Below are 25213 nucleotides of genomic sequence, written 5' to 3' on the forward strand. Positions count from 1 at the left end.
GATTGAAGATTATCCATGAAAATGATTGCAGAAGAACTGAACATAAATCGAGAAACGGTTTGTTTAATAATAACTAAAGATATTGGTATGAGAAAGATTTGTGCAAAAATGGTCCCCAAAAATCTCACACCACAACAGCAAGAAACCCGGAAAAATGTGGCAGCTGATCTGTTATTGCAAATGGAAATCAACCCAGAATTGCTGAGCCGTGTTATCACTGGTGATGAAAGTTGGTTTTTTCAGTACGATCCAGAGACAAAATACCAAAGTTCGCAATGGTGCCCAAAGGGATCATCCAGACCAAAAAAAGCTCACATGTCAAAGTCAAAAGTGAAATTCATGCTTGTGTGTGTCTTTGATTCCTAGGGAATTGTTCATAAAGAGTGGGTGCCTCCACGACAAACAGTTAACCAATATTACTACAAAGAAATTTCAGAAAGACTTCGTAAAAGAGTTCACAGTCAGGAGGGTGAATTCTAGTGACATGAATGGTGACAAGTTCATAAATTCCTTTAACAATTTTTCTTAATGTGCTATGAACAGAACATTGGATGTTGCCAGTGTATGTAGCTCTTCAACAGACACATTTTTTATCTACACATTTGTACCTGTTGCTCTTCCATGCGTTCCTGTTCTGCAAGCTCAGCGTCTTCTTGTTGCTGTTCCAAATAGGCTAAGCTGCGAAACCGTACCACATAGTCTGTATAGAGGTCGCGCAGCACTGCCTCTAAGTGTTCAAACTCCTCCATGAAAGCAGGTCTGTAGTGAACAGAACAATAATGTTGGTAACAGTCGGATAAGAAAAGAACAAACATGGTAGCAAGCAATGTAAGTAGCTGATCAATGTCACTCCATAGAGGAAATCTTGTCATTCACAAGAGGAATGATCAGGCAGGAGACATTAAATCAATCCACAAGATATGAGAGGTACACTTATCAGCCACTGCTGACAATTATCACAGAGAAATAGACTTCTCCCGCATATCCTACTTAGCCACCGGCATTATATGATACTTTTCAGTATAAAGGTTATTCTCCTCCACAAGTCAGTGTCTTGCCAGTATGGTACTCCACAGTTACATAAAATTGTCAGAACAGTGGAGAAACAGCGCACAAAATACAAGCAGCCTACAAGACTGAGACAACCTAATAAATAGGCCACTGTGAATCACAGCCTGTTGCTAAAGACACATCACAGACTATGATGGTGATGACAAAGCCATTGCATTTCTAGGATTCAACAATCAATAAATCATGGTAACCCTTCTCTATCAAAAATCAGGATACAGTTTTTACATCTCTCTAGACCATATTCCCTAAAGAAGAGAAGAGCCAGCCTTCACAAAACAATGATTAATGTGAAATTAACATTGCAGAGTGAAGGTCCAGAAATAAGATGGCCTGGGGAATTTGCAGGGGCTGGACACAACAACATCAAATAAAATGTGATGTAATAAAGCAAATTTGGTCTGTAACATCTGATCAATTGCTGCAACACGTAAAAGGAATAAGGAAATCTAAAACTTTTTGGTAATTGCCTATGGCATAGAGCAGGAAATTGGAGATTTCCATGTACTGAATAATAATTAAAAATGTATTTTACCAGCCACCTTTTCTATAACTTACCTGAATACATAGTTTCTGGGTTTGCTAATCCTCTTTGTCAATCTAACAAACAACTGGCTCGGTGAGTAAGCATCAGCATAGAGCACTAAACATATAATTCATAAGAAGGTAATTTAGTTAATACATAATAATTAGGAACCCTCAAAAAGAGACTAAGCATCAGCATAGAGCACTAACATAAATTCATAAGAAGGTAATTCAGTTAATACATAATAATTAGTAACCCTCGGAAGGTATCATGATCCATAATTGCCTGCAGTTGTCAACTCCTTTGTTTATTTTTAGTGCTGTTGTACAATTTCAGTTTAAGGCAATTTAAATTACACTAAAAGCAAATTATGACATGGTGTATATGTGGACAAGGAAAAAAAATTCCCAGATTTTTCACAAATTTCCTGATTAAAAATACGTTTTTCCCTGGGTGAAATTACTTATTCTTCCAGGTTAAAGTACACTTTCTCCGCATCAAGTGACAGTATTCTTTTCCTCAGAACTGTGAAACTTATCAGCCCTTCGAATGGTAAAGGTTCACCGGCACAGACCTTCCCGGCACTATAGGAAATCAAACCCAACAAAAAAATAATACATTTTGGAAAGATATTTGATGTGCAGCAATATATACACTGCATATTTTCGTATTACAAAAGTACAGGGTGTTTATAAATGAATATTGGGGTGTTAATGCTTTATAATATTTATTACATTAAACTTACAGATATAAATGATATGTCAAATGAAAGAGCAGCTCAAACAATTGTGTTTGGCACCAGTGCGCATGCACAGTGTGCAATGTTTCTGCTGCAATCCGCTAAATAGCGGTAGTGGTGAAGATGGCGACTAGTGAACAGAAAGCATTTTGTGTTTTGCAGTTTGCAGAGACCAAATCTGTAGTTACTGTGCAATGTGCATTCCAGCTGAAGTTCAATTGTGAGCCTCCAAGTGATAATAACATTCGTAGATGGTATCATCAATTTCAAGATACCAGCTGTCTTTGTAAAGGGAAGAGCACAGGACAACCAAGAGTTAGTGAAGAGACTGTTGAGCAAGTGAGAGAGTCGTTCACTGATAGCCCAAAGAAATTAGTCCGGAAGGCTAGTCATGAATTACAGGTTCCGTGTCGACTGTTTGGAAAGTTTTAAGAAAACGCAGACAATTATGTCTTTACCATTTACAGTTATTACAGGCTCTAAAGCCAGCAGACCTGTATTACGTGCCAACTTCGCAAACAAAATGTTATTTCATGATGATGAAGATTTTTATGGATCATATAGTCTTCAGTGATGAATCGACTTTTCACATTAGTGGACATGTTAACACTCACAATGTGCACATCTGGGAGTCATAAAATCCTCACGAGGTGGTACAAATGCAGTGAGATTCCCTAAAGTGACTGTTTTTTGTGCCGTATCCCAGTGGAAAGTTTATGGGCCTTTCTTTTTTAGTGAACCTTCTGTAACTGGCACTTCTTACCTTGGTACACTAGGCAATGGCTCTTCCCTCAGTTGGAAGAAGATGAGCCAGAGAACTTCATTTTCCAGCGAGATGGTGCAACACCTCACTGGCATAGCGAAGTACGCGATTGGCTGAACTTCACTGTACCCAAGCGTTAGATAGGCCGTAAGGGGCCCAATGACAGGGCTTGCTTTGCATGGCCTCCACATTCAATCGACCTTCGTGCAATTTTTTCCTTTGGGGCTTCATTAAGGATTGTGTGTACATGCCTCCACTACCAGCAGACCTGCCTGAATTAAGAAACCAGATTGAAGCAGCTGTTGCTACAATCACTGAAGACACACTGATCAACGTTAGGGAAGAACTCAGCTATAGACTTAATGTATGCCGTGTGACAAATAGTGCTCACATTGAACTTTTATAAGGTTCTTGGGAAAACTGTTTGAGCTGCTCTCTCATTTGACATATTATTTATAACTGTAAGTTTAATAAAATAAATATTATAAAGCATTAAAACTCCGATATTCATTTATAAACACCCTGTATAAATACGAATTCCACTAAACACAGCACATTAGTTTCCAAAGCACTGAAATCAAGACTGTGATGTGTTTCTGTAACCAATTGTAGCTCATGTTACATTATCTCACCAGCCAATGACAGCAGATGTAGTCAGCCAATAGTAATATCACAGATATGTAGCGGGACTTTGAATTTCGCCGCCCTACACTCGTTCCCTCAGATAAAAAATATCCCGTCGCAGCGGTATGGGTGCTCGACGGCAGAGAAAATACTAAAATTGTAACTCTTTTTTTTGTTTTCTATTCGTGGCACGTAATACAGGTCTGCTGGCTTTAGAGCCTGTAATTGTCTCTTGATAGCCGAAGCTTACGGCAGACGTGATCTGATGCTGACGTAAAAAACTTATTAGCTAGTCTTGATCTGATTTTAATGTGTAGACATATTGTGGAAGTTGTTAAGAAATTCGGAGGATGGAAGTAGCAAAGTAAATTAAATTGCATACAGTATCAAGATGATTTTAACTGGTATAAAGTAGTGATTCCTGGACGATTGCAAGATTTCGGAGCAGACTTTTCACGCAGAATTGAAGGAGATTTTTGAAGACCTGGGCGCCGCACAAAAGAAGACTTGTTAACCTGGTAAAGAATGAACTCTAAGCTACGCCATTTCCCCCTGTCAGTTACATTTTGTTGTTCTCTGTTCTTTTTCAAAAAATTTTGTAGTGGAAATTGGTTTAACTTTTGCTCAAAAACGCCACAAGGACCACCCCAACAATAGCTTTTCCGAATAACGAAGTCCGATAGCTTTTCTGTAATACAAAGTCCGATTTGCTTTTCATTCTTTCCCTTTTTCACGGTCTCTCTTCTCCATTTATTTTTTTATTAACCTCTACAGATAAGTAGCACAAACACATAAATAGGAAAAGTTCACAGTTTAAATTAATATACATATAGTATAGCTACAAGAAAAGTTATGGTTTCATGCACAATATTGGTCTTTTTTAGCATATGTCACCCCTTGAAGACCTATCAAACACAAAAGTTTGAAATAAGCATCAATGGCTGGTATTCTGGGCCCAAAATTTTTCTATGTGGCTGGTCCTCAAAGTGTTATGGTTTGAATGAGAGTCAAAGACTCTATGATCTAAGAAATTCATTGCACCGCCTCATGCGTAACATAATTCATCTTGTGCAAAAGGAAATTTACTTTGAAAGCAATGCTTCTTAAACCATTCACAAATTTTCCCGTGACCTGTTAGAAAGAGGTTCATTTGAGCAGTTGCCAGAGAGTGCCAGAAGGCAGGCGCATGAGCATGTGCAGCTATGATGATGTAAAAAATGCACACTTGGTGTTTACTCTGCCCGTACGCCTTTCATCGCATTTCTGTCTGGAATTTCGTAAGTAGATGGACATCACACGACCATGGGTAGCAGTGTTATGAAGCATTTCCAATCAAGTTTACATCCACATAGCACTGCAAAAAGCTAAAAAAAAATTTGTTTGTATACACCTGAAATAAGAACAATAAGGTTCTCATGACTTTATCAAACTGTATAAAAATTAACAAGATTACTAGTGAAACCTAGAAACTGTATAACTGGTAGTTTATATTCTACTCCAGAAGTGTCATTGTATTGTATTTGGCAACTCGGTCAAATCATTTCAGCCATTTCATTGGGCTCACCAGCATCAATGGAAAACACTGATTGCTGCCTCTGCTGAGGAAAGGCGTGCGTGGACTTTGGAAGAAATGATGAAGTACAAGAGTAGGTGCGGTTGTCGATCCATCGGCGGCCCACTGAATTCTATGAAACAGGAATTCATCACCTCGTCTCCCAGTGGGATAAATTCTTAGCACGTGTAGTGATTAGTTTTGAATGGAACCATCCTATGGCCCTGTTGTGGCAGGTATTTGGTTTTCATTTGACTGCCCCTCATAGAAGTACTCCCATCCCAAAACAGTTAGCATTGGTGTGAAGTTCTGCCTAGGCATTCTTGTCATACAATACTAGAAGTGGAGAAGATGTTAACACATATTTAAGGACAAGCAAAAATATTTCCTGTGCCTCATTCTGGGAAAATTGACCTGTCCGCAGTTGTTCTTGTAAGGGATGTGCCTGGGTACAGAAGTCCTTTATGTATCGCCATAGTATGAGGAAATTTTTCACGTCATGAATTATCTGAGGAGTCGAAAAATCTGTGACTGCTCTTATTTTGTGTCCTCTTATGCTCTTATTTTCTCTTGATCAGGACTGACTTCATCACTATTTACTAGATGCCTCAAGGTTCTTATTTCTTGGGTGATGAAGAGGCACCTCTTTGGCTTCAGGTGGAGACCTGCAGTCTAAACACACTTCAACTCGGTTATCATGTTGCTTAGATGTTCTTCAAATGTATTTGGGGGGAAAAAACGCTTATATCATCCAGAGAGCAAAGTCAAATGTGTCAAAGCAGGTTGTCCATCATATGTTCAAAGATGGATAAAGCTTTACATAGTCTAGATGATGTAATTTTGAGATCATAGTGGCCATCAGGAGTTATGAAACCCATCTTTCTCTGGTCAGCAGATCAACCTCGATTTGGCAGTAGCCTGTTTTCATGTCCATTGTAGAAAAATACTTTGCTCCTTTCAAGCAGTCCGAGGTGTCGTCAGTGCTTGGCAGTGGACGAACATATTTTTTATTTTTTTATTTTATTCATTCATTGGTAGTCAATGCAGAAATAGCATGTATTCTCCTTATTCTGCACAAGGACTACAGACTAGGACCAAAGACTCTCTGAAGGTTCGATGATGTCAACTTGCAGCATCCTCCCAGAGTATCTGTCATTCAGCTGGAGACTCTGTATCAATGCTGGCTAGTTGGTAGATGGTCCCCAGTGTTTGTATTTGTCTTATCATGAGCCACTTGGCTCTGAAAATGGAGAGCAGAATGGCTATTACTTGGTGACATTGTTCCTGGCTCCAGTTATTTTGCATTGACAGTTCAGTAGTAGCTTCCTTCCCTGCATTGTCTGGAGTGGTAGCTGAGCACAATTATTTGTTGATGACACTAAGCTACTGTCAATGCTCGTCACAGTGAAGAGGATGTAACATAACAACCAAAATGTGAGGTTCCACCAATGCCGCCATATAGAGGGGCAGTGGCAAGATCTAGTTCCAGAGTTCTGTAAGTTGCCTCGCATGAGGACTTCTGAAACTGTGGGTCAGTTTTCCCAGGAGAGAGAGCAATGTCATGAGTTCTGGTGCCACCAGTGTGGCGTAGTGGCTAGTGTAACTGGCTGGTGTGCTGTAGGTTGCTTGTTCAAACCTGACCACTAGCCATTATATGTTATTTTTCATTTCTGGTAGATTTTTGAAATATCTTATATTTATAATATTTGTATCTCTGGAATATTCTGTGTCTGTATAAATAACTTCATTCTCCATCTGGGAGACCAGTTATCTTGTGGATGTACCTTGGTTTTCTTAATAATTGTGCCTTCACTGCAAAGTGTGTTACTTCACTGATCCAGCTTTCGGATTTGGACTTGGAGGTTACAACTCAGTGTTGTTTGGTGGAGATGCTGGGTACTTCAAAACTTTTATACCACAGTGGATTCAGTTAGCCAAAGTAAAAGCCCTTGACTACTTGGGCAGGAGCCAGAATTCATACATTCAGGGCACCAATTGATTCCAAGCCAGTAGTAAGTCAGCTGCACATCAGGTTAGAACAGGTCCGAGGTATCCCTGCCTGTCGTACGAGGCGACTTGAACGAGTCTCACACTTTTCGGCCCTGTAAGTTCAGGTCCCATTTTATGGTTTGACCTGCCACTTACCAAATTCTACAGAAGTGTGGGCCACATAGGGAAGGACGCCTTATGTGGTGCACGAGTTATCCCAAGTGCCCTTTGATTCGATCTCCTGAACCTCTTGTCACGGATTTGCGTCTCCATCTGCAATTCAACTATTTGGGTGAGGACACTTTCCGGGGTATCGAGACAAATAAATAATAACACCTACGCTGTCCTTCTGATTTTCCTTTATTTGTCGCTACAGCGTTGAAACTGGTAGCGACAAAATAAAATAAAATAAAATCGTAAGGATGGCTGTTGGCGTTTTTATTTATTTGACACGATAATAAACGGCCATTGTCCCAGAGACCTCCTGCTTAAAGGATGGACATACAAAAGCTTTCCGGGGTATGTCATCTTCTTCCATTGTCTCCTGTGCTCTTTTTCCCATGACAGTATTGGATTTCTCTGCACCCACTATGCAGGGTGATTCATTGTGCACCTCCTCCCACTTGTATCAACTGCAGAGAGCAGCACTCCTCTTGCTCGCCAGACTGCACAGTACTCCAAAAGAAGCAGAAAGTAATTAAAGTACAAGACCCTGGACCAGTTGACTTACCAAGAGGCTAAACTTAAATCTGAACAATTACAACCCATTCGGTTGACGTCCACATACGTTGCAGCTACATTACCATCGCCATCTCGAGTACCAGTCATACCACACTCTGTGCCATGAACAGTGGACCATCCGGGCCTCCAGAATACATCCGCCCCTTGGTGGTAGGGACCAAAATCTCCTTCCTTTGCTCCCAAAGTACCAACTTCGGGAGCAGCCCCCCCCCCCCCCCCCACCACCACATGCAGGGGATATCTGTCCCCTTCCCCCAGCTGGAGAAACAACAGCCTCCTCCAGCTCCTCTCGTGCGGATGGGGTCCCTTGGGGCCCTCTCTCCCAAGGTCTCTACTAATGCCACAGCGGACACTCACCAGTGACTAAAGGAGCCAAAAGTTGCTGGACAAAAAGCTTCACTGTCTTCCTCTGTGCCTGAAGCTACTCCGGTGAAGTCCTCCCAGCAAGCTCCTAAAGAGAAGTGAGAGGGCAAACAAACAGGTTTGCCCCCGGAGAAAGTCAGTACCTTGGTGGTCGCCGGAAGTCACTGAGGCCATTAAAGAGCATCGGCAAGCTCTACAGCAACCTACACAGCATCCTTCCCTAGCTTTTAAACAGCTCCATGCCCACATTCACCAGCTTATGAAAAGATTGAAACAGAAGGGTTGGGAGAGGTACATCTCGGCCATTGGGTGCCATATGTCACCTTCCCAAGTCTGGACGAAGATCAGACATGTTTCCAAGTACCAGATCCTGACAGGTGCTGCTGGCATTAACATCAATGGTGTGTTATCTAAGCGCAATTGCCGAGCACTTTGCTGAGCACTTTGCTGAGCACTACACTCGAGCCTCTGTGTCACAGTGGATGGAAAGGAAAGCCTTCTCATTCACTGAACATCACAGTGAACCAGGTAATGCTCCATTTACAGAGTGGGAGCTCCTCAGCATCCTTGCACGTTGCCCCAACACAGTTCCTGGGCCAGATCAGATCCACAGTCAGATGATCAAACATCTCTCGTCCGACTGCAAGTGATATCTCCTCATCATCTTCAACTGGGGCTGGTGCGATGGTGTCTTTTCATTGCAATGGTGGGAGAGCGCCATTATTCCAGTGCTCAAAACCCAGTAAAAACACGCTTTATGTGGATAGCTATCAGCCCATCAGCCTCACCAACATATTTTTGTAAGCTGTTAGAACATATGGTAAGTCGGTGGTCATGTTAGGTCCTGGAGTCACTTGGCCAACTGGCTCTATTCCAGGGTGGTTTCTGCCATGGTTCCTCTACCACTGATAATCTAGTTTCCCTCGAGTCTGCATCTGAACAGCCTTTACCAGATGCCAACACCTGGTTGCCATCTTTTTTGATTAACAAAACGCTTATGACATGGCGATATCATATCCCTACCACATTACGAGTGTGGTCTCCGGGGCTCGCTCCTGATTTTTATACAAAATTTTCTATCGTTCCGTACTTCCCATGTCCAAGTTGGTCCTCCCATAGTACCCCCATATGCAGGAGAATGGGGTCCCACAGGACTGCACTGCACCACCGTCGTCAGACAGATGCCAAGTGGAGAGGACCTCGTAGCGCAGTTGCCAACCACCAGCAGCCGTACCTCGTATGCTACCCCCCCCAGCCGGCCACGTGCCAGTCGGCCGCTACCAGCGCTCCACCGCCAGTCGCCCGGCGTAGCCGCCCAGCGGCAACCGGGCGAGTGCCAAAGGGCTGAGCCTGCTCCCCTCCGACACAAAGCTGTGCAACCTGTCGCAGACTGCCGCGAAAGAGCTTTGGCTCACAGCTCCCGGTAGCCTCCGGTTACCCGACACCCCCAACATGATTAGCACGTTCTTTCAGGGACTCTGAGGCAGTATGAGGGCTCCTTCACAGGATCACACCCGCGTGCTGCAGGCATTTCCTCTTCTGCACCTCCTTTAGGTGCCGCACTTGAACTAGCAGCACATGTTAGAACATAGGGAACTCCCACTTCCATAGGGAACAGCATACACTTTCCTCACATTTCGAGAAAAGCAGAATTGTTGCCCCCCCTCCATACCTAATAAATCATCCGTGAGAGATGGCGGATGCTGCTAGCACTTCTCCTGTCATTACCTGCAGCAAGACTGCAACACAAGAGGTGCGAGGATTAACTGCACCCACCAAAACTCGTGCCCTGCCCACTACCGAAGGCAAGGGAGCGGCTGGCGACGGTCAGCAGCTTGGTGCGAAAGTGCAAAAGCAGCTCAAGTCACACCAGCTAATCACCAAACTTTTCGGGGTGGACGTCTCACCCACAAAAACAGCAACTCTAAACATCACATTACATTCCCCTGTAACTGGACAGACATGCACCATTGTCCCACCGACGCCACAGCCTCGAGAGATCGAGGCAGCGGCGGCGGAAGTGGACCCAGAAAACCAGTACACAGAGCCCTGTCAGGTGGAGGGCCCTAGACACAAACCAAAGAAAACAAGGCAGACAAGCGAGCAACCAAACTTGCTAGGTAACCGAAAGGTGCTGTTGCCTACACCAACTAGCACATCTCTGGCTAACAACAACAACACAAAATTAAGCACAAACATGGCTGTGGTGAATAACGACAAAGCACACGAAGCCACAGCTGTGCCCACACAACACAAGACTGGTTTCCCTCCAATTGTTATACAAAACTATGGGAACCTTAGTGCCTTTAACACTGCATTTGTGAAAGGCACATTAACAGCACATTACACGCAAAGTACTCTGGGGATAGGGCCTCACTGTACGTTGCCACAGACAATGAATACAAAGATCTTCTGACCTTCCTCAAAGGTAGGAAGATCGAACACTACAGGTACAGAATGCTGGATGAGAGAACCCGGCAATACGTGATCAAGGGAGTGGATCCCAGTACCCCTAACGAGACAGTAGAGGCGGTGCTCTGTTATCTGGGATTCAAGAGTAAAAATGCCTCCCGGATGACGGGGTTCTGCACACATGCACCACTACCATATTATAAGGTTGAGTTGGCCAACACGGCTGATTCCCGTGCCATCTTGCAGATAAAGAGGTTTCTGTGGATGAACGTATGTGTGGAACACTACGAACCACCCATGGTCTCCCAACAATGTAACAACTGCCAGCAATTCGGCCACTCGGCCCTTCGTTATTGCCTGGCAACTCATTGCCGTGGATGTGCTGGCAATCACAAATCCGACACATGCACACAAACACAGCCAAACCAAAACCGTTGTGCCAACTGCAATGGGCCCCATGTGGCCAGTTTCAGGCAGTGCAGTATATACAAACAGGCGCTGAAGTGTAAGCAAGACAAGCACAGGGCACAGCACAACATCCCATGTCCGAGGCCAGCACCGAACCCAGTTAGGAACAGCGTAATGTTTGCCACAGTTGTATGCCCTGGCGGAACGGCACAGGCCCCAAAACCTCAGCACCCTTCACATGCACGCAAAACAACCGCTGCAACAGCTACACAACAGACACAGACAACACCAGAAAACCAACAAGCATCGTTGCCAACACTTATGCCCCCAAACAACACGACCCCACTGCTGGAAGTCGCATGCTGCGAAGAAACGCACACTATACAGGAAAACACACCTACACAAGAACCCCCAGGATACCTCATAGAAGGGAGTTTCAACACTGACGTGCAGGGAAAACAATCAACACAACACGGTATACACGCGGGAGTACCCCAGGGGAGCATCCTAGGGCCCCTACTGTTTAACCTCTACATAAACGATCTCCCAACCACATACAACACAACAATTGCAATCTACGCGGATGACACAGCTATCCTCGTGCAAGACTGGAAACCATCAAACATTACATCACGATTACAGACCGCACTTAGAGTGGCTGAGCCTCAGTTAGAGAAATGGCATGTTAGAGTAAACGTTGACAAATGTGAAGCCATTCTGTTCACTAGAAGACCAAAGCAACTGCGCAAACACCGATACTGCAGACCAATAACTCTACATGCATACCCAATGCGGTTCCGCGAGAAAGTTAAATACCTCGGTGTCTGGCTCGACCGGAAATTACTCTGGGGGGACCACATACAACACATGACCAACAGAGCAAGCGCGAGGCTCAAACAGCTCTACCCTATGTGCAACAGGTGTAGCACACTGAACAGAAGGGTGTCGAGGTCCATGTACATGACACTTATTCGACCCCTGATGACGTACGCAGCCTCTGTCTGGGGATACACTGCGCCCACACACCTGCGCCATCTGCAGATCATACAAAACAAAGTACTCAAAATCATAAGTAATGCTCCACGATACACACGCATTGCGGATCTTCACCAGGAATACCGACATGAGACTCTCACGGAGGTAATCCACAAACTCATGACAAGAATATACAGAAAGTCCAGACATTCACAGAACCCATTCATTCTGAATCTGGAGAACGACGACCACAACCATAGATGGAAACGTAAGAGACCAAAACACATACTTGCAAGGACCTAACGTCTATGGCCAAGTACACGCAAACACAACAGTACAGGTGAGCCCCTGTTAATCAGCCACCATTACTGGATATCCAGTCGGAACACACTTGCCGAATAACTGGCACCACGCAGGGAAGCCATACTGTACACTACATGCAGACAAGCTACACACACACCCCACACAGTGAGATGATCTGTATCCGATCTCCCACTAATATATAATGATCCCGATTGTTCCAGGAATGCAGCAGCTGCAGCAAACTGGGATACATCGCCATCGCCTGCCACAGTAATGATGCATGATACCCACACTAACAAACCCAACCTTGCACGAACTATCACAGCTAGTAAGGCACTATTGCTCTTACTACCCATCCGACTGTCGCACAGGTTTTTTTCCCACGGCACGAGCCTTGGCACTTTTTACCCTCTGCTCTTCAAATTGCTACCCTCATTCGCATGTCGTTCACTATCACCTGATGGACCGTGTTAATGCGTAGTCTTACCCAGACGCATGGATAACATCACAGCCCAGCATCATGTGATTCACCTATTAGATAACTAACATGTTGACAGAGGTGACAGTAGAACTTTTGGTTTGGTCACCACGTTGGTGCGGGCATGGAGGTGGCCCACCTCTATTTTCCCACAGGGCTCTGTACTGAGTGCATCTCTATTTTTAGTGGCCATTAATGGTCTAGCAGCAGCTGTCAGGCTGTCTGTCTCACCATCTGTATGCAGAAGACTTATGCATTTCGTACTGCTCCTCCAGTACTGGTGGTGCCAAGTGGCGCCTGCAGGGAGCCATCCATAAGGTGCAGCCATTGGCTCTTGCCCACGGTTTTCAGTTTTCAGCCACAAAGTCATGTGTCATGCACTTCTGTCGGCGCTGTGCTGTTCATCCGGAACCAGTATTTACCTTCATGACACTCACTCACTGTAATGGATACATACAGATTCTTAGGACTCTTTTTTGATGCCCTGTTGACGTGGCTTCTCCTCATCTTCATCAGCTGCAGTGGAAGTGATGGCAGCACCTCAATGCCCTCCACTGGGGTGCAGATCGCTCTACGCTGCTGCAGCTCTACAGAGCCCTTGTTCAATCCCGTCTTGACTATGGGAGTCTGGTTTACGGTTCGGCGGCACCCTCTGCATTGTGTTTACTTGACCCAGAGCACCAGTATGGGATTCGACTGGCAACAGTAGTTTTACAATGAGTCCAGTGACCAGCGTCCTGGTGGAGGCCAGAGTCCCTCCATTGGAGGTTAGGCGCACACAACTGCTCACCGGTTATGTTGCACACATTCGTAGTTCTTCTGAGCATCCGAATTATCGTCTACTTTTCCCATCCACGGCAGTTCATATCCTGCATCGGAGGCCCAGGTCAGAGCTTACGTCTGCAGTTCGCGTCTGATCTGTTCTGTCTGAAGTGGAGTCCTTGCCTTTACCACCTATACTCGAGGTCCATTCACGTACACCTCCGTGGTGTACACCAATGCCGAAGCTTCACCTGGACCTTTCACATGGTTGTAAGGACTCAGTTAACACTGCGGCTCTCCGCTGTCACTTTATCTCAATTCTTGACATGTACCGGGACCAGGAAGTGATTTACACTGCCGGCTCGATGGCTGATGGTCACGTTGGCTTCGCGTTCATGGACGACTTATTGAACAGCACTCCTTGACAGATGGCTGCAGTGTTTTCACTGCAGAGCTGGCAGCCATTTCTTGTGCTTATGGCCTGGCGAGTCGTTTCTTCTCTGTACCGACTCCTTGAGCAGCCTACAAGCTATCGACCAGTGTTATCCCCGCCATCCTTTGGTAGTGACCGTCTGGGAGTCCATCTATGCCCTGGAACAGTCCAGTCATTTCATGGTGTTTGTGTGGACCCCTGGCCATGTTGGAATCCCAGGAAATGAACTTGCCAACAGGCTGGCCAAACAGGCTACACAGAAACTGCTTCTGGAGATCAGCATCCCTGTAACTGACCTGTGATCATTATTACGCTGTAAGGTTTTTCAGCTTTGGGAGATGGAATGGCATAATTTCAGTACACACAACAAACTGTGTGCCCTTAAGAAGACTACGAATGTGTGGGAGACATCCATGCAGGCCTCTCACATGGACTCTGTGGTTCTCTGCTCACTCCGCATTGGCCATACGTAGCTAACACATGGCTACCTCCTCTAGCACGAGGACCCATCTCAGTGTCACTTTGGCTCACATATGACTGTCGTCCACATCTTGCTGGACTGCCCACTTTTAGCCACTCTGCGGCAGACTTTTAACCTTCCCAGCATCCTACCTTCAGTGTTGGGTGACAGTGCCTCAACAGCAGATTTAGTTTTATGTTTTATTCATGAGGTTTTTTTTTATCATACCATCTAAGGGTGAGCATTTAGCCTTCTCTCTGAGGTCACCACACTCCCTCCATTTTAATTCTGTCGCACTTTCTTTGTATTTGTTTATCTTGGTGGTTGTCTTTTCCCTGCATGTGTTCATCTCACCTTGTCATTTTGGGGTGAACATTTTAATGTGTTGCAAAGTGGCGGGCTCATCCTCTTTTATTATTGTTATCAGCCAGCCAAGACCATAGGCTCTATGGTTTTAATACCTTCTTCTACTTTTCCTTGTGGTGTATATTTACCCTGTTTTTTGTTCATTCCATTCATTTTCTTTTTAGGTGTGGTGTTTTTTTTTTTTTTTTTTTTGTTTTTTTTTTTTTTTTTTTTTTTTCGTCAGGAAAAAGGGACTGATGACCCTGTAGTTTGGTCCCCTTATACCCCTAAGCAACCAACCAATCCAATTCTCTGCTACAAAAATGCGAGTCACACGTTTCTGTCATTGTAGCATGGTCCAGAATATTCAAAACTTTTTTCAGAAGAATGCTGAAGATTAGATGGGTAGATCACATAACTAATGAGGAAGTATTGAATAGGATTGGGGAGAAGAGAAGTTTGTGGCACAACTTGACTAGAAGAAGGGACCGGTTGGTAGGATATGTTCTGAGGCATCAAGGGATCAACAATTTAGTATTGGAGGGCAGTGTGTAGGGTAAAAATTGTAGAGGGAGACCAAGAGATTAATAATACACTAAGCAGATTCAGAAGGATGTAGGCTGCAGTAAGTACTGGGAGATGAAGAAGATTGCACAGGATAGAGTAGCATGGAGAGCTGCATCAAACCAGTCTCGGGACTGAAGACCACAACAACAACAACAACCTAGTGGGGACTCCCCTTTGATAAGAAGTTTGACTGGTATAAGGAGGATGGCCTATTACGTTTTTGGCCTTCTCAATTTTACTGTTATGAATATCCCAGCTCTACTCTGTAACCGGCCTCATCCTCAATCCGGTTAGCAGTAGGCTGGATGAGGGTGGACTTCCCTCTTTGCAGATGAGCCCTGGGAGGACCTTTGTCTGTTCTCACCTATGTACTGGACCTCTCCATATACTTTGACTTCTCTTTAAATTATCTTTCTGGTTTGGCATCAATATTGCTTACAGGACTTCAATTTTACCACTTCCATATACTAGTTTGGTGCATACATTTGTAGTGTTTTTATTTTTTTTTATTTTGCATGTTGGTATTATGGTTGCTATGGATTTATTTACCATCTGTCATTTTTTATTTGTAGTTCACTGTTGCTACTTGTGTTTACATATTGTCATTTGGAGACTGAGTGGAGCTCTGGATGCTCTAAATAGGAGAGCCAAGTGGAGAAATCTTAACATTTCCAACATATTCCTCTGTTTGTATTCAACAGCAGAGTGACAGCAGTGGGGGCAGCCAGAAACATTTGTGTCGTATGTGAAGGTAATGCCATCAGACAGAATACAGCAAGAAAATTGTTTTCTGATTTAAAGAGGATAGTTTTGACATTAGTGACTCTCCATGTTCAGAAACACCTTTGAGGATTGATAAAGATCATTTAAACGCATTAATCCACAACGATCCACATCAGCCGTACCCGAGACCCAGCACATGTGATGAACTGTGATCATTCCACAATTGTGCAATATTTGCAATCAACAGCGAAGGTTCAAAAATTGGGTGTACGGGTACAGCGTGCTCTAAGCCAAATTCACAAAAACTGGCAGATGGCCACGTGTGCATCTCTGCTCGCTCATCACCAACTGACTCGTGAACAACACTGACTATTCTTATCTCGTATCGTTACTGGTAACGACAGATGGTGTCTTTCTACATCTACATTGTACTCTGCGAGCTACCTAATGGTGTGTGGCAGAGTACTTTTGTACCACTAACTGAGTCCTCCAACCCTGTTCCATTCACGAATAGTGCACGGGAAGAATGACCGTGAGTGTACAGATGGAGGTATGACTGCATGGTTAAAATGGACAGATAATGAAGAGTTTAACTTATCTGCTTACAAAGAAAGGTATGTATATGATGTGGACCACAGTCAAAGGAAACAGGAGGTAAAGAAGCTGTGCTTGGTACAGTGCTGAGTGGATAAGGTGCTAAAATTATAAAACACATCTTTACAGATAGAATTAAAAATTCTAAATAATTTTAGCATATGAAGGCATCTATGCAGGGGACACAGTAACCACTGTAACTGGTATACAGGCAGAGCTCCCACAGGTCACATATTAGTCAACTTGTCGACTACTGGTGAGGCATGAGTGTCGACAGATAATCATTGGGGTTAACACATCAAGGTGTAAGGCACAGATCGGCACCAGTTCAACACAAATTACTGACAACAGTGTCGAGTGATGCTTTAAACATCAAACATGTTACCACTGAGCCGATGAATGTCTGGGGATGCTCGTACCTGATGGAAACTAGCCAATGTGCCAGTTTTACCTGTACCACTACACCATTTCTTTTTCTCTTTGCTGCAAACACAGGCTTTCTTCTGATCTCATGGAGAACAACTATGTACCATATAATACCAAGCTGTTTGTTTCCAGGTCATAAAGTGGAGCATCCTGTGCTGTAACACAGTTCACAAAAGCTTCACGAAGCTGTGGTGAAAGGTGACATCGTAACTGGTATCCTGTTGAATCTAAAAGGCTTTTGATAATGTTGACCACAGAATATTATTACATAAATGAGAGATATTAGGAACTATAGGTGTGGCAAATAAGCGGTTTGAGACTTACATGGGAAAGAGATTGTACCGAGTTGAAATTTCATGTACCGCAAGATAAACTGTAATTTCATGTACTGGTACAATACTCAAAACAGGTTAATATAATTGTACCTCAGGGGAAAGTATCAGGCTCAATCCTTTTCGTAATCTATATTAATGATTTCCCACAGTGTGCTACAAATAGAGAGAAAATACTGCATGCCAAAGACAGCACTGTACTCATTTACAGAAAAAATTACCACATAGTTGACAAAAAAAGTCAATGATGCTCTCAAAGCATAGTTTTAGACCATGAAGTTCTTGTCATTGGACAAAAGAGTAAAACTAAATGTAATGAAGACAAACTGTAAGAACTTCTGACTGAATAAAAACACACCGTTCCTACACTAGTAACGCCAAATCAGAGGAAGAAGCTCAATATGTAGGCCACGGACGGATCGGTACCCAAGCACAGAACCGGGGTGCATCACCATCTGTATCACTAAGTGACCAGCCCACGGCACTGTAATCCAGCCAGACTGCAGGTTGCAGGGGCAGCAAAAATTGGTTTTCAATATTTCGCATAATTACTGACCAAATTTAAAATGTTGTCATAATATGCTAAATTAGGAGGTATAATGTAGTGTTAAAGGTTTAACACAGTAAGACAATTATTACTGTTAGAAACTATATATACGTCTCGCGGTAGTTTAACTCACGCCACACAAATACCTGGACTATATTTGTCCAGTATGTGAGAATGAGAGCACTAGGTGACTTGCAAAAAATACTTTACACGTAACATTAAACTGTTGCAAAGCTTTTGCTCACTGAGAACCTCACAAAATGATGAAAGGAAAAAAAAAGTTTTATTGATTATTACATTTCCAGTGTTCATGCAGTGAAACTTCACCAACAGCTCATGACATTTTAATTTATTACTTCTTTTCTACTAACTTTATTTGTAACATATTTTGAAAACAGTATCAACAAATACCACTGAATGAACCAGCACAGTTATATTTTTGTATGACGCATAGTCCAGGAGATTTCACGTCATAAAAACTGCGATGCATTGAAACTAGTTTGTGGTTAAAACGGAGTCCAAATTCCCCAGATTATACTCATCAAGTGTTACATAATGAGAGTGCATAATGGTGTTCAACAAACTTTAAATATAATTTAAAATCTTTTCTAAAGTTTATTTTGATAACACGCTTATCATCAAATATCTAACACATTATCTCATTTGTACAGTAATTAGAAGTCTGAAGCTGTTTTATACATGGGTGTTCAATTCTTTAAAGCATCATCAGGGATTTACTGGTTTATATCTAAAGAGTGGAAACAAGTCTAAAACACACAACAGTGTGTTATATCATGGACTAAAACTAGACAACAGCCTGTCTCAAGAAATTGGAGATGTAAATGATCTCAGCACCTTTAGTAAAAAGCCTAAAAAGCCATTTATTATCACCATCTCCCAGCCTATGCTTTCCCCTCACATTCATCGTGCACTGCACAGCACCAGTGCCGGTACCCAGGCATCACGTGCCTAGCCTGTGCACCTGCCACATTCCCAGCTGCCTCCCTCCGAGTTGCTAGCTACCCGTCCACAAACCCTCCTTCTGCTTCCTACCCCACTGTCCCTCCACCCACCACACCAGATCCAGCCCCATCCATTAGCAACACTGCAATACCAGCAGTGTGTGTCCTGCTGACACACTGTAGGTCCTCAGTTTTGTGTGTGTGTGTGTGTGTGTGTGTGTGTGTGTGTGTATGTGTGTGTGTGTTGCAATGACAACAATGGAAATTTGTGCTGTACTAGGACTCGAACCCAGATTTCCCACTTATCGAGAGCAATCACCTTACTGTTAGGCTATCTGTGCACGACTCATGGCCGGACCCAAACTTACATTATGTTTTCAACCACTTGTCTACAACCTGTACGAATACGTGCATGGCCAACGGAAAATTGCTTCATAATTTGGAATACCACAAGCACTGCAATATCGTACGTATCTCCTGAAACCAGGCCAGCAACTTTCGTGTAAAATGTCTGAAGGAACATTACATCGTAATTTGGAATATCACAGGCACTACAATATCGTACTTCTACTATCTGGTGACTGGTTTCCTTTATTTATAAATTATTTACTTTATGCCAAAACTTCCTTGCTACGATAGTATAAAATATTATGTGACAGAACTAGTTACGCTATATGACTATTTATGAGATCTACAAAAATTTAAGAATTTACTGTAACTTGGACACACAACACAACCGAGAATGTTTGTACAACTTTATCAGACTGTGGCACGTATGCCAATCACCACAGTGCACACCGAACACAATGCAAACGTGTGCACGCAATAATAACATTATAACCGAGTGCGAGTGTAGTGCGGCACGGTTTAAATAGGCACTCGCACGTGGTGGGCTCTTTCAGAGATTCACAATATTACTCTTTCGCGGCACATTCTCGCAGATGACGAAACACTGCTAACGTGTGCAGCTTTCGAGTTTGTGCGCATTACCTCATTCCTCTTCCCTCGGGGAACAGCTCGGATTCATGAGACATCCACGGTGTCTCCCTTTGCGAGTCTCTGACCGAGACAGCGTGCCGATCCCGGAGCGTACGGTCAGAAGTACTCGGGGTGCAGGCAGCATCGCAGTCCACCTTCTCGTGTCGACCCGTAAAGTAGGGTGGGTGATGCAGGCACGAGCTCCACGTCCACATTAGGTCCCGGGCCTAGTGGTGCCGGTGCCCCTGTAATCGGAGGTGGAGGAGACGGCTCCGGTGCGCACAGCAGCTACATCGGTACCGGTAGCGGTACTGGAGAAGCTGTGACAGGTTCTTATACCGACGGTGGGGGACCCCTCGTACGTCGTGGCAGACACACAGCCTTACCAGGTGATCCGTGAGCGACGCCAACTGGCTCGGTGTCCCAGCCAGGTTCGTCCAGTTGTCCACGAGCAGGCGCAACTGGTCATAACGGTGTGCACAGAGACTTTCCTCCGTACGGACATCGTAGGAATGGCAGCCACGAAATCAGGAGATGACGGTGGGGACCCATTTTGTGTGATGATCAAACCTGCTTGCCCAGACAGCCACCCCAGGCCAGAAGTGGGACAATGATGGCACTAGTTGGTGTCCCTGGCTGGGCCGCCAGAGATGCAGGAGCTTTCAGGGTCAATGCCTGTGAATCCGCGTGGCAGGGCCGTTGTTACCTGAACAGCAGGAATCGATAGGAAGACAGAAATTGATTCGAGGCAATTTTGTATGGGAACAGAGTCGTGCACTTTGAATGTTCTAGCTAACCTTTTGGCCTCACTGTTGGACTGCAGGTGGACGGGTAGGGCAAAAATGTGGCGAATCACACACATGTTGCAGGAGGCGGGAACACAAATTGAGGGCCGATATCAGAGGCTAATGTTACCAAAAGTCCTTCGAAGGAAAAAAATTTGGTCAGGGCTGTCACGGTGGCAGAGGCTGACATTGATGGGCAACAAACAACAGATTGAAACCGAGAATACGCATCAATTACTACTATCCAGTATGCAGGAAGGAAAGGGTCAGCAAAATCTGTGTAGAGACAGTCCCGGGCCTGCAAAGGCTGTGGCCACGGAGACAATGTTGCCTGCGAGGCAGCTTGCTGCAATGTGCACTGAGAACAGGCCGTAGCCAAACGAGTGATGTTGCTGTCCAAACCAGGCCAAAAAACGTGGCAGCCAGCTAACACCTCGGTGTGTGACATGCCCCTACCCCCCTCCCCAGTCAACAGCATGCAGAAATTGCAGGATCTCCAATTAGAGAGCTGAGAGAACCGTTCAGCGAGCAGTTGAATAGTCCGTATCAAAGTGTAGAACACCGTCGACAACAGAGAAATTATGTCAAAACACGTGATATTTAAGGAGGGCATTGTATGCCCGTGATGGAGGCGCCTCAGGCCAGCCGTGTTGTATGCAATGTGCCACTTTCCATAACATTGGACCAGTAGCACTACCCAGTGCGACCCCAGTGATGGAGATTTGAAAACCATTGACAGTTTGTAGAGGGCATTCATCCACGTGGAAACACAATCACTCCTCCTGATCAAAAACTGGGTCAGGACTGGCCGGAAGACAGGAGAGCACTTCAGCATTTGCATGTTTAGATATGGAGCAGAAGTGAACCTCATAGCTGCACTGAAAGAGGAACAGTGTCCGACACTGAAGGTGATGCGCTGCTCTGTCTAGCAATGACGCTGAGGGGTTAAACGGTGAAACTAATGGCTTGTGACCCGTGATGAGATTGAATTTTACATTATACAGGAAATCGTGCAACTTCTTTAAGGTATAAACAATGGCAAGGGCTTCTTTTTCTATTTATGAATATTTAGTCTGAGGTGAATTAAGCATCTTCAATGCACACGCAATAGGCTCCTCGAAGCCATCAGAATATTTATGAGCTAACACTGCCCCCTGCGCATGCTGGGATGCATCTGTTGCTAAAACTAAATGTTGACCCAGCTGGTAGGTTACAAGCAAAGGTGCAGATTGTAACGTGGACTTCACTTTGCTAAATACCATTTCACATGCCTGTGACCAGTGAGAAGACGTCCCCTTATGCAGCAAGGCGCGTAATTGTTGTGCAACCGATAAAGCTTCCAGCAGAAACTGATGATAAGAAGCAATCCTACCTGAAAAGACAGCCAGGCATATACGTTGTGAGTTGCTCGAGAAACAATTGAAAAATCGCTGGAGCACTGGCCGTGTGAAATGGTAACCGCAAGTATTGATACAAGCCAAAAGGCATGTTAATGACCGAGAGCCATTGAGAGCCAGAATCAACTGGAAGCTGCAAATATGCATCAGAGAATACAATCTCGAAAAAATACTGACCACTAGTGAGCTTAGCAAAAAGTTTGTCTGGGCATGGCAAGGGATATGTGTCAGTGATACACTGAGCATTGACAGAAACACTGATATCATCACAAAGCCATAACCGTTCCGATGGCTTCTTGACAATGACAAAGGTGTAGCCCATTTGCTGGATGCAATCGGTTGGATGACACCAGAGGCCGTGAGGCGGTCGAGCTCTGCCCTGACTCGGTCAACAAGTGCCGTCGGCACTGGGTGAGCCCAAAAGAAAAGGGACCTGGCCGTAGGTTTCATGGCAATGTTGGCTTTGAAATTATTGGCACAATCCAAGCCTGCAGAAAATAGAGTGGAAAATTCAGTGCATAAAGAGTGAAGTTGTGTATAAGGCACCTGATCAGAGACGAGATAAATGTCATCAGAAATAGCAAATCCAAAAAGGTTAAAGGCGTCAAAATGAAACAGATTTTTGGTACATGAACTGGTCACCACCACGAAAGTCAGCAGGTGAACCACAGATTTATATGTACTGGGACCAAGAAACCACCTAATATCAGAATGCTTCGCTTATTCCAAGTGACTAATGTATGTGACACTGGTGCTAAAGGGGGGAAAACGCAGGTCTATGTACATTTGCAAGCTGACAATGACACAGCTGTATCCATGTCAACTTGCATGTGCAAAACCTTCTGATAAATCAGGACATCAATAAAAATCTTATTGGTTGTAACGGAAATTGCCGATACATAATTAACATCCAAATCAGCATCTGTTGGAATTTTGCATTACAAACAGGAGCTATGTGACCTATCTTATTGTGTGGGGGCTAGTTGGCAAAGGAGTTGATACACGCAGAGCGATAACTGAGACAAAAACAAAGCATGGCATAAGGTAACATCAGTCAATAAAAATGCGTGAAAATGCTACCGCAACAGTTTTTGTAGACTTCCCATTCTTCGACTCTCATCACAAGCCAGAAATACGGCAGGCAGCATAGATTGAAGCAGAACTGGACTAGTCAGAAAAGAGGCAAGTGTTTGCAATTCCTGGGTTACAGTGTGTTGCACTGGTGACTGAGATGCTGTAACGCCATAGTAAGAACCCCCAACTGATCAACCTACCAGTGTACAAACTCATCAGTAGCATCATCAGACATCGTAGATGCAATGGATACCCAACCAAAGACTAAAAACTGTGCGGAGAACAATCTAACACTCGTTGTCACTTGTGTTGAAAGTTGGACACATAACAAAACCAGGAATGTTAATAAACTTTATTAGACTGTGGCATATATGGCAATTACCATAACATACAATGAACACAATAAGACAACGCAAATGTATGCAAGTAATATTAACATAATAACTGAGTGTGATCGTAGCACGCGAGGATTTAAATAGGCACTCGCCCATGGCAGCCTCTGTCAGAAGTTCACAGTATTGCTCTTCCGCAGTGCACTGTCATGGATGACAACACACTGCTAATGTGCACAGCTTTCAAGTGTGTGCAGATTACTTCAGAAGTCATTTTGTCAATCACTGACAACATTCATAAATAGTACGTTGTACCACAGAGGAACAAATCAAGAAATTAATAAATTAATGAATCTGTCGATACATTTGTGCTTCTCATACAAATTTCCCATTTCCCCTAGCATGGAAAAAAACTATCTGAGAGACATTTATATAGTATCACTCTCACCTCACTTTCCTCAGAGTTTGCAATCGTTTACTGTTTCTGTCCAGTTCAATCCGTTTCTTTTCAATTTTGGAGTCAAGACTTGCCTCACCTGTTGAAACGTTTTCTATGAGCTGTTTTATATTGTTTATGTCTGATTTTAACATTTCAACAGCTTTCTTCATAGCCTCTTCAAGTTCCCCAATTTCCATCTGCTTTGCTATGCAACTATTGCGCGCTTCCTGTGAAGAACACATAAAATACTATCCAGAGAGAGAGAAATTACTTATCAAATGATTTATCCAGAAAGTTATAGCTTAGTTTGGAAGATATACATAGATGACCACCACACAATAATTTTAGTGGTCTATAGATAAAATGAGCACCACAGATAATAAAATTACAAATGTGCAACAGCAGCTAAATAAAAAAATTAAATAAATTATTTATTTCTGGATATGGAAAATGGTTAGTTTCCACAGGCTGGAATTTTATAGTGAAATAATTGGTTTTGTAACAAAGAAACTTTAAATATGTGAGTGGTATCTTAACAAAGAAATCAGATGCTTACTTACTCTCATCTCAACTTCTTTTCCCAGTAAGTCATAAAGAGCCGCTCCTTTAGCAGTTATCTCTGAAGCTAGTGATCTAACTTTTTTTATTTCATTTGCCTAAAACATCAACAAGATCTTTACTTCAGTATTAAATGAAACATACACATATTTAACTGAAATAATTTCAAATTATTCTTAAAATTTATATTATAGGAGAATTGCAGTTAAATGGTCATACAATGATGGAAACAATAAATGAAAGTAGTTATGTACATTCAGGTTTCCGAGAAAGGAATTTGTTTAACTGTAGGTAAAAGTAATTCAGGACAATGTAAAATACTGATCCTCTGTCAAATTGTAACGTTTGATACAAAATATCCACATAGAAGTCTATCTGAAGAATGAACGAATCGGAATGAAATTTAATTTGTTTAAGTAAACATCATAACTGTTGTCAGAGTTATATATTCTCTGATGACTTCCCACTTTTCTAGAGTAGGCTGGCAATGCTCGGGGCTTCCATATTTCGTACTTCCTTTCGCTAAGTTACTGAGCTGCTGTCCTATCTTGAAGACAT

General features: G+C 43.5%; 1 protein-coding gene across 1 annotated transcript in view; it reads right to left on the reverse strand.

Annotated features, from left to right (window-relative positions):
* Window positions 1-25213, reverse strand: part of LOC124595309 (clusterin-associated protein 1) — a 148333-nt gene that overhangs the window by 57604 nt on the left and 65516 nt on the right. Inside the window, exons 4-6 of the mRNA XM_047133998.1 lie at window positions 24658-24753; window positions 24107-24324; window positions 609-759 (exon numbers count right to left, since the gene is read on the reverse strand). Of these exons, the coding sequence (XP_046989954.1) occupies window positions 609-759; window positions 24107-24324; window positions 24658-24753 (465 nt within the window). The remainder of the gene's footprint in view (window positions 1-608; window positions 760-24106; window positions 24325-24657; window positions 24754-25213) is intronic.

The sequence above is a fragment of the Schistocerca americana genome, chromosome 2 (genome assembly GCF_021461395.2).
Source record: "Schistocerca americana isolate TAMUIC-IGC-003095 chromosome 2, iqSchAmer2.1, whole genome shotgun sequence".
Taxonomy (NCBI): Eukaryota; Metazoa; Arthropoda; class Insecta; order Orthoptera; family Acrididae; genus Schistocerca; species Schistocerca americana.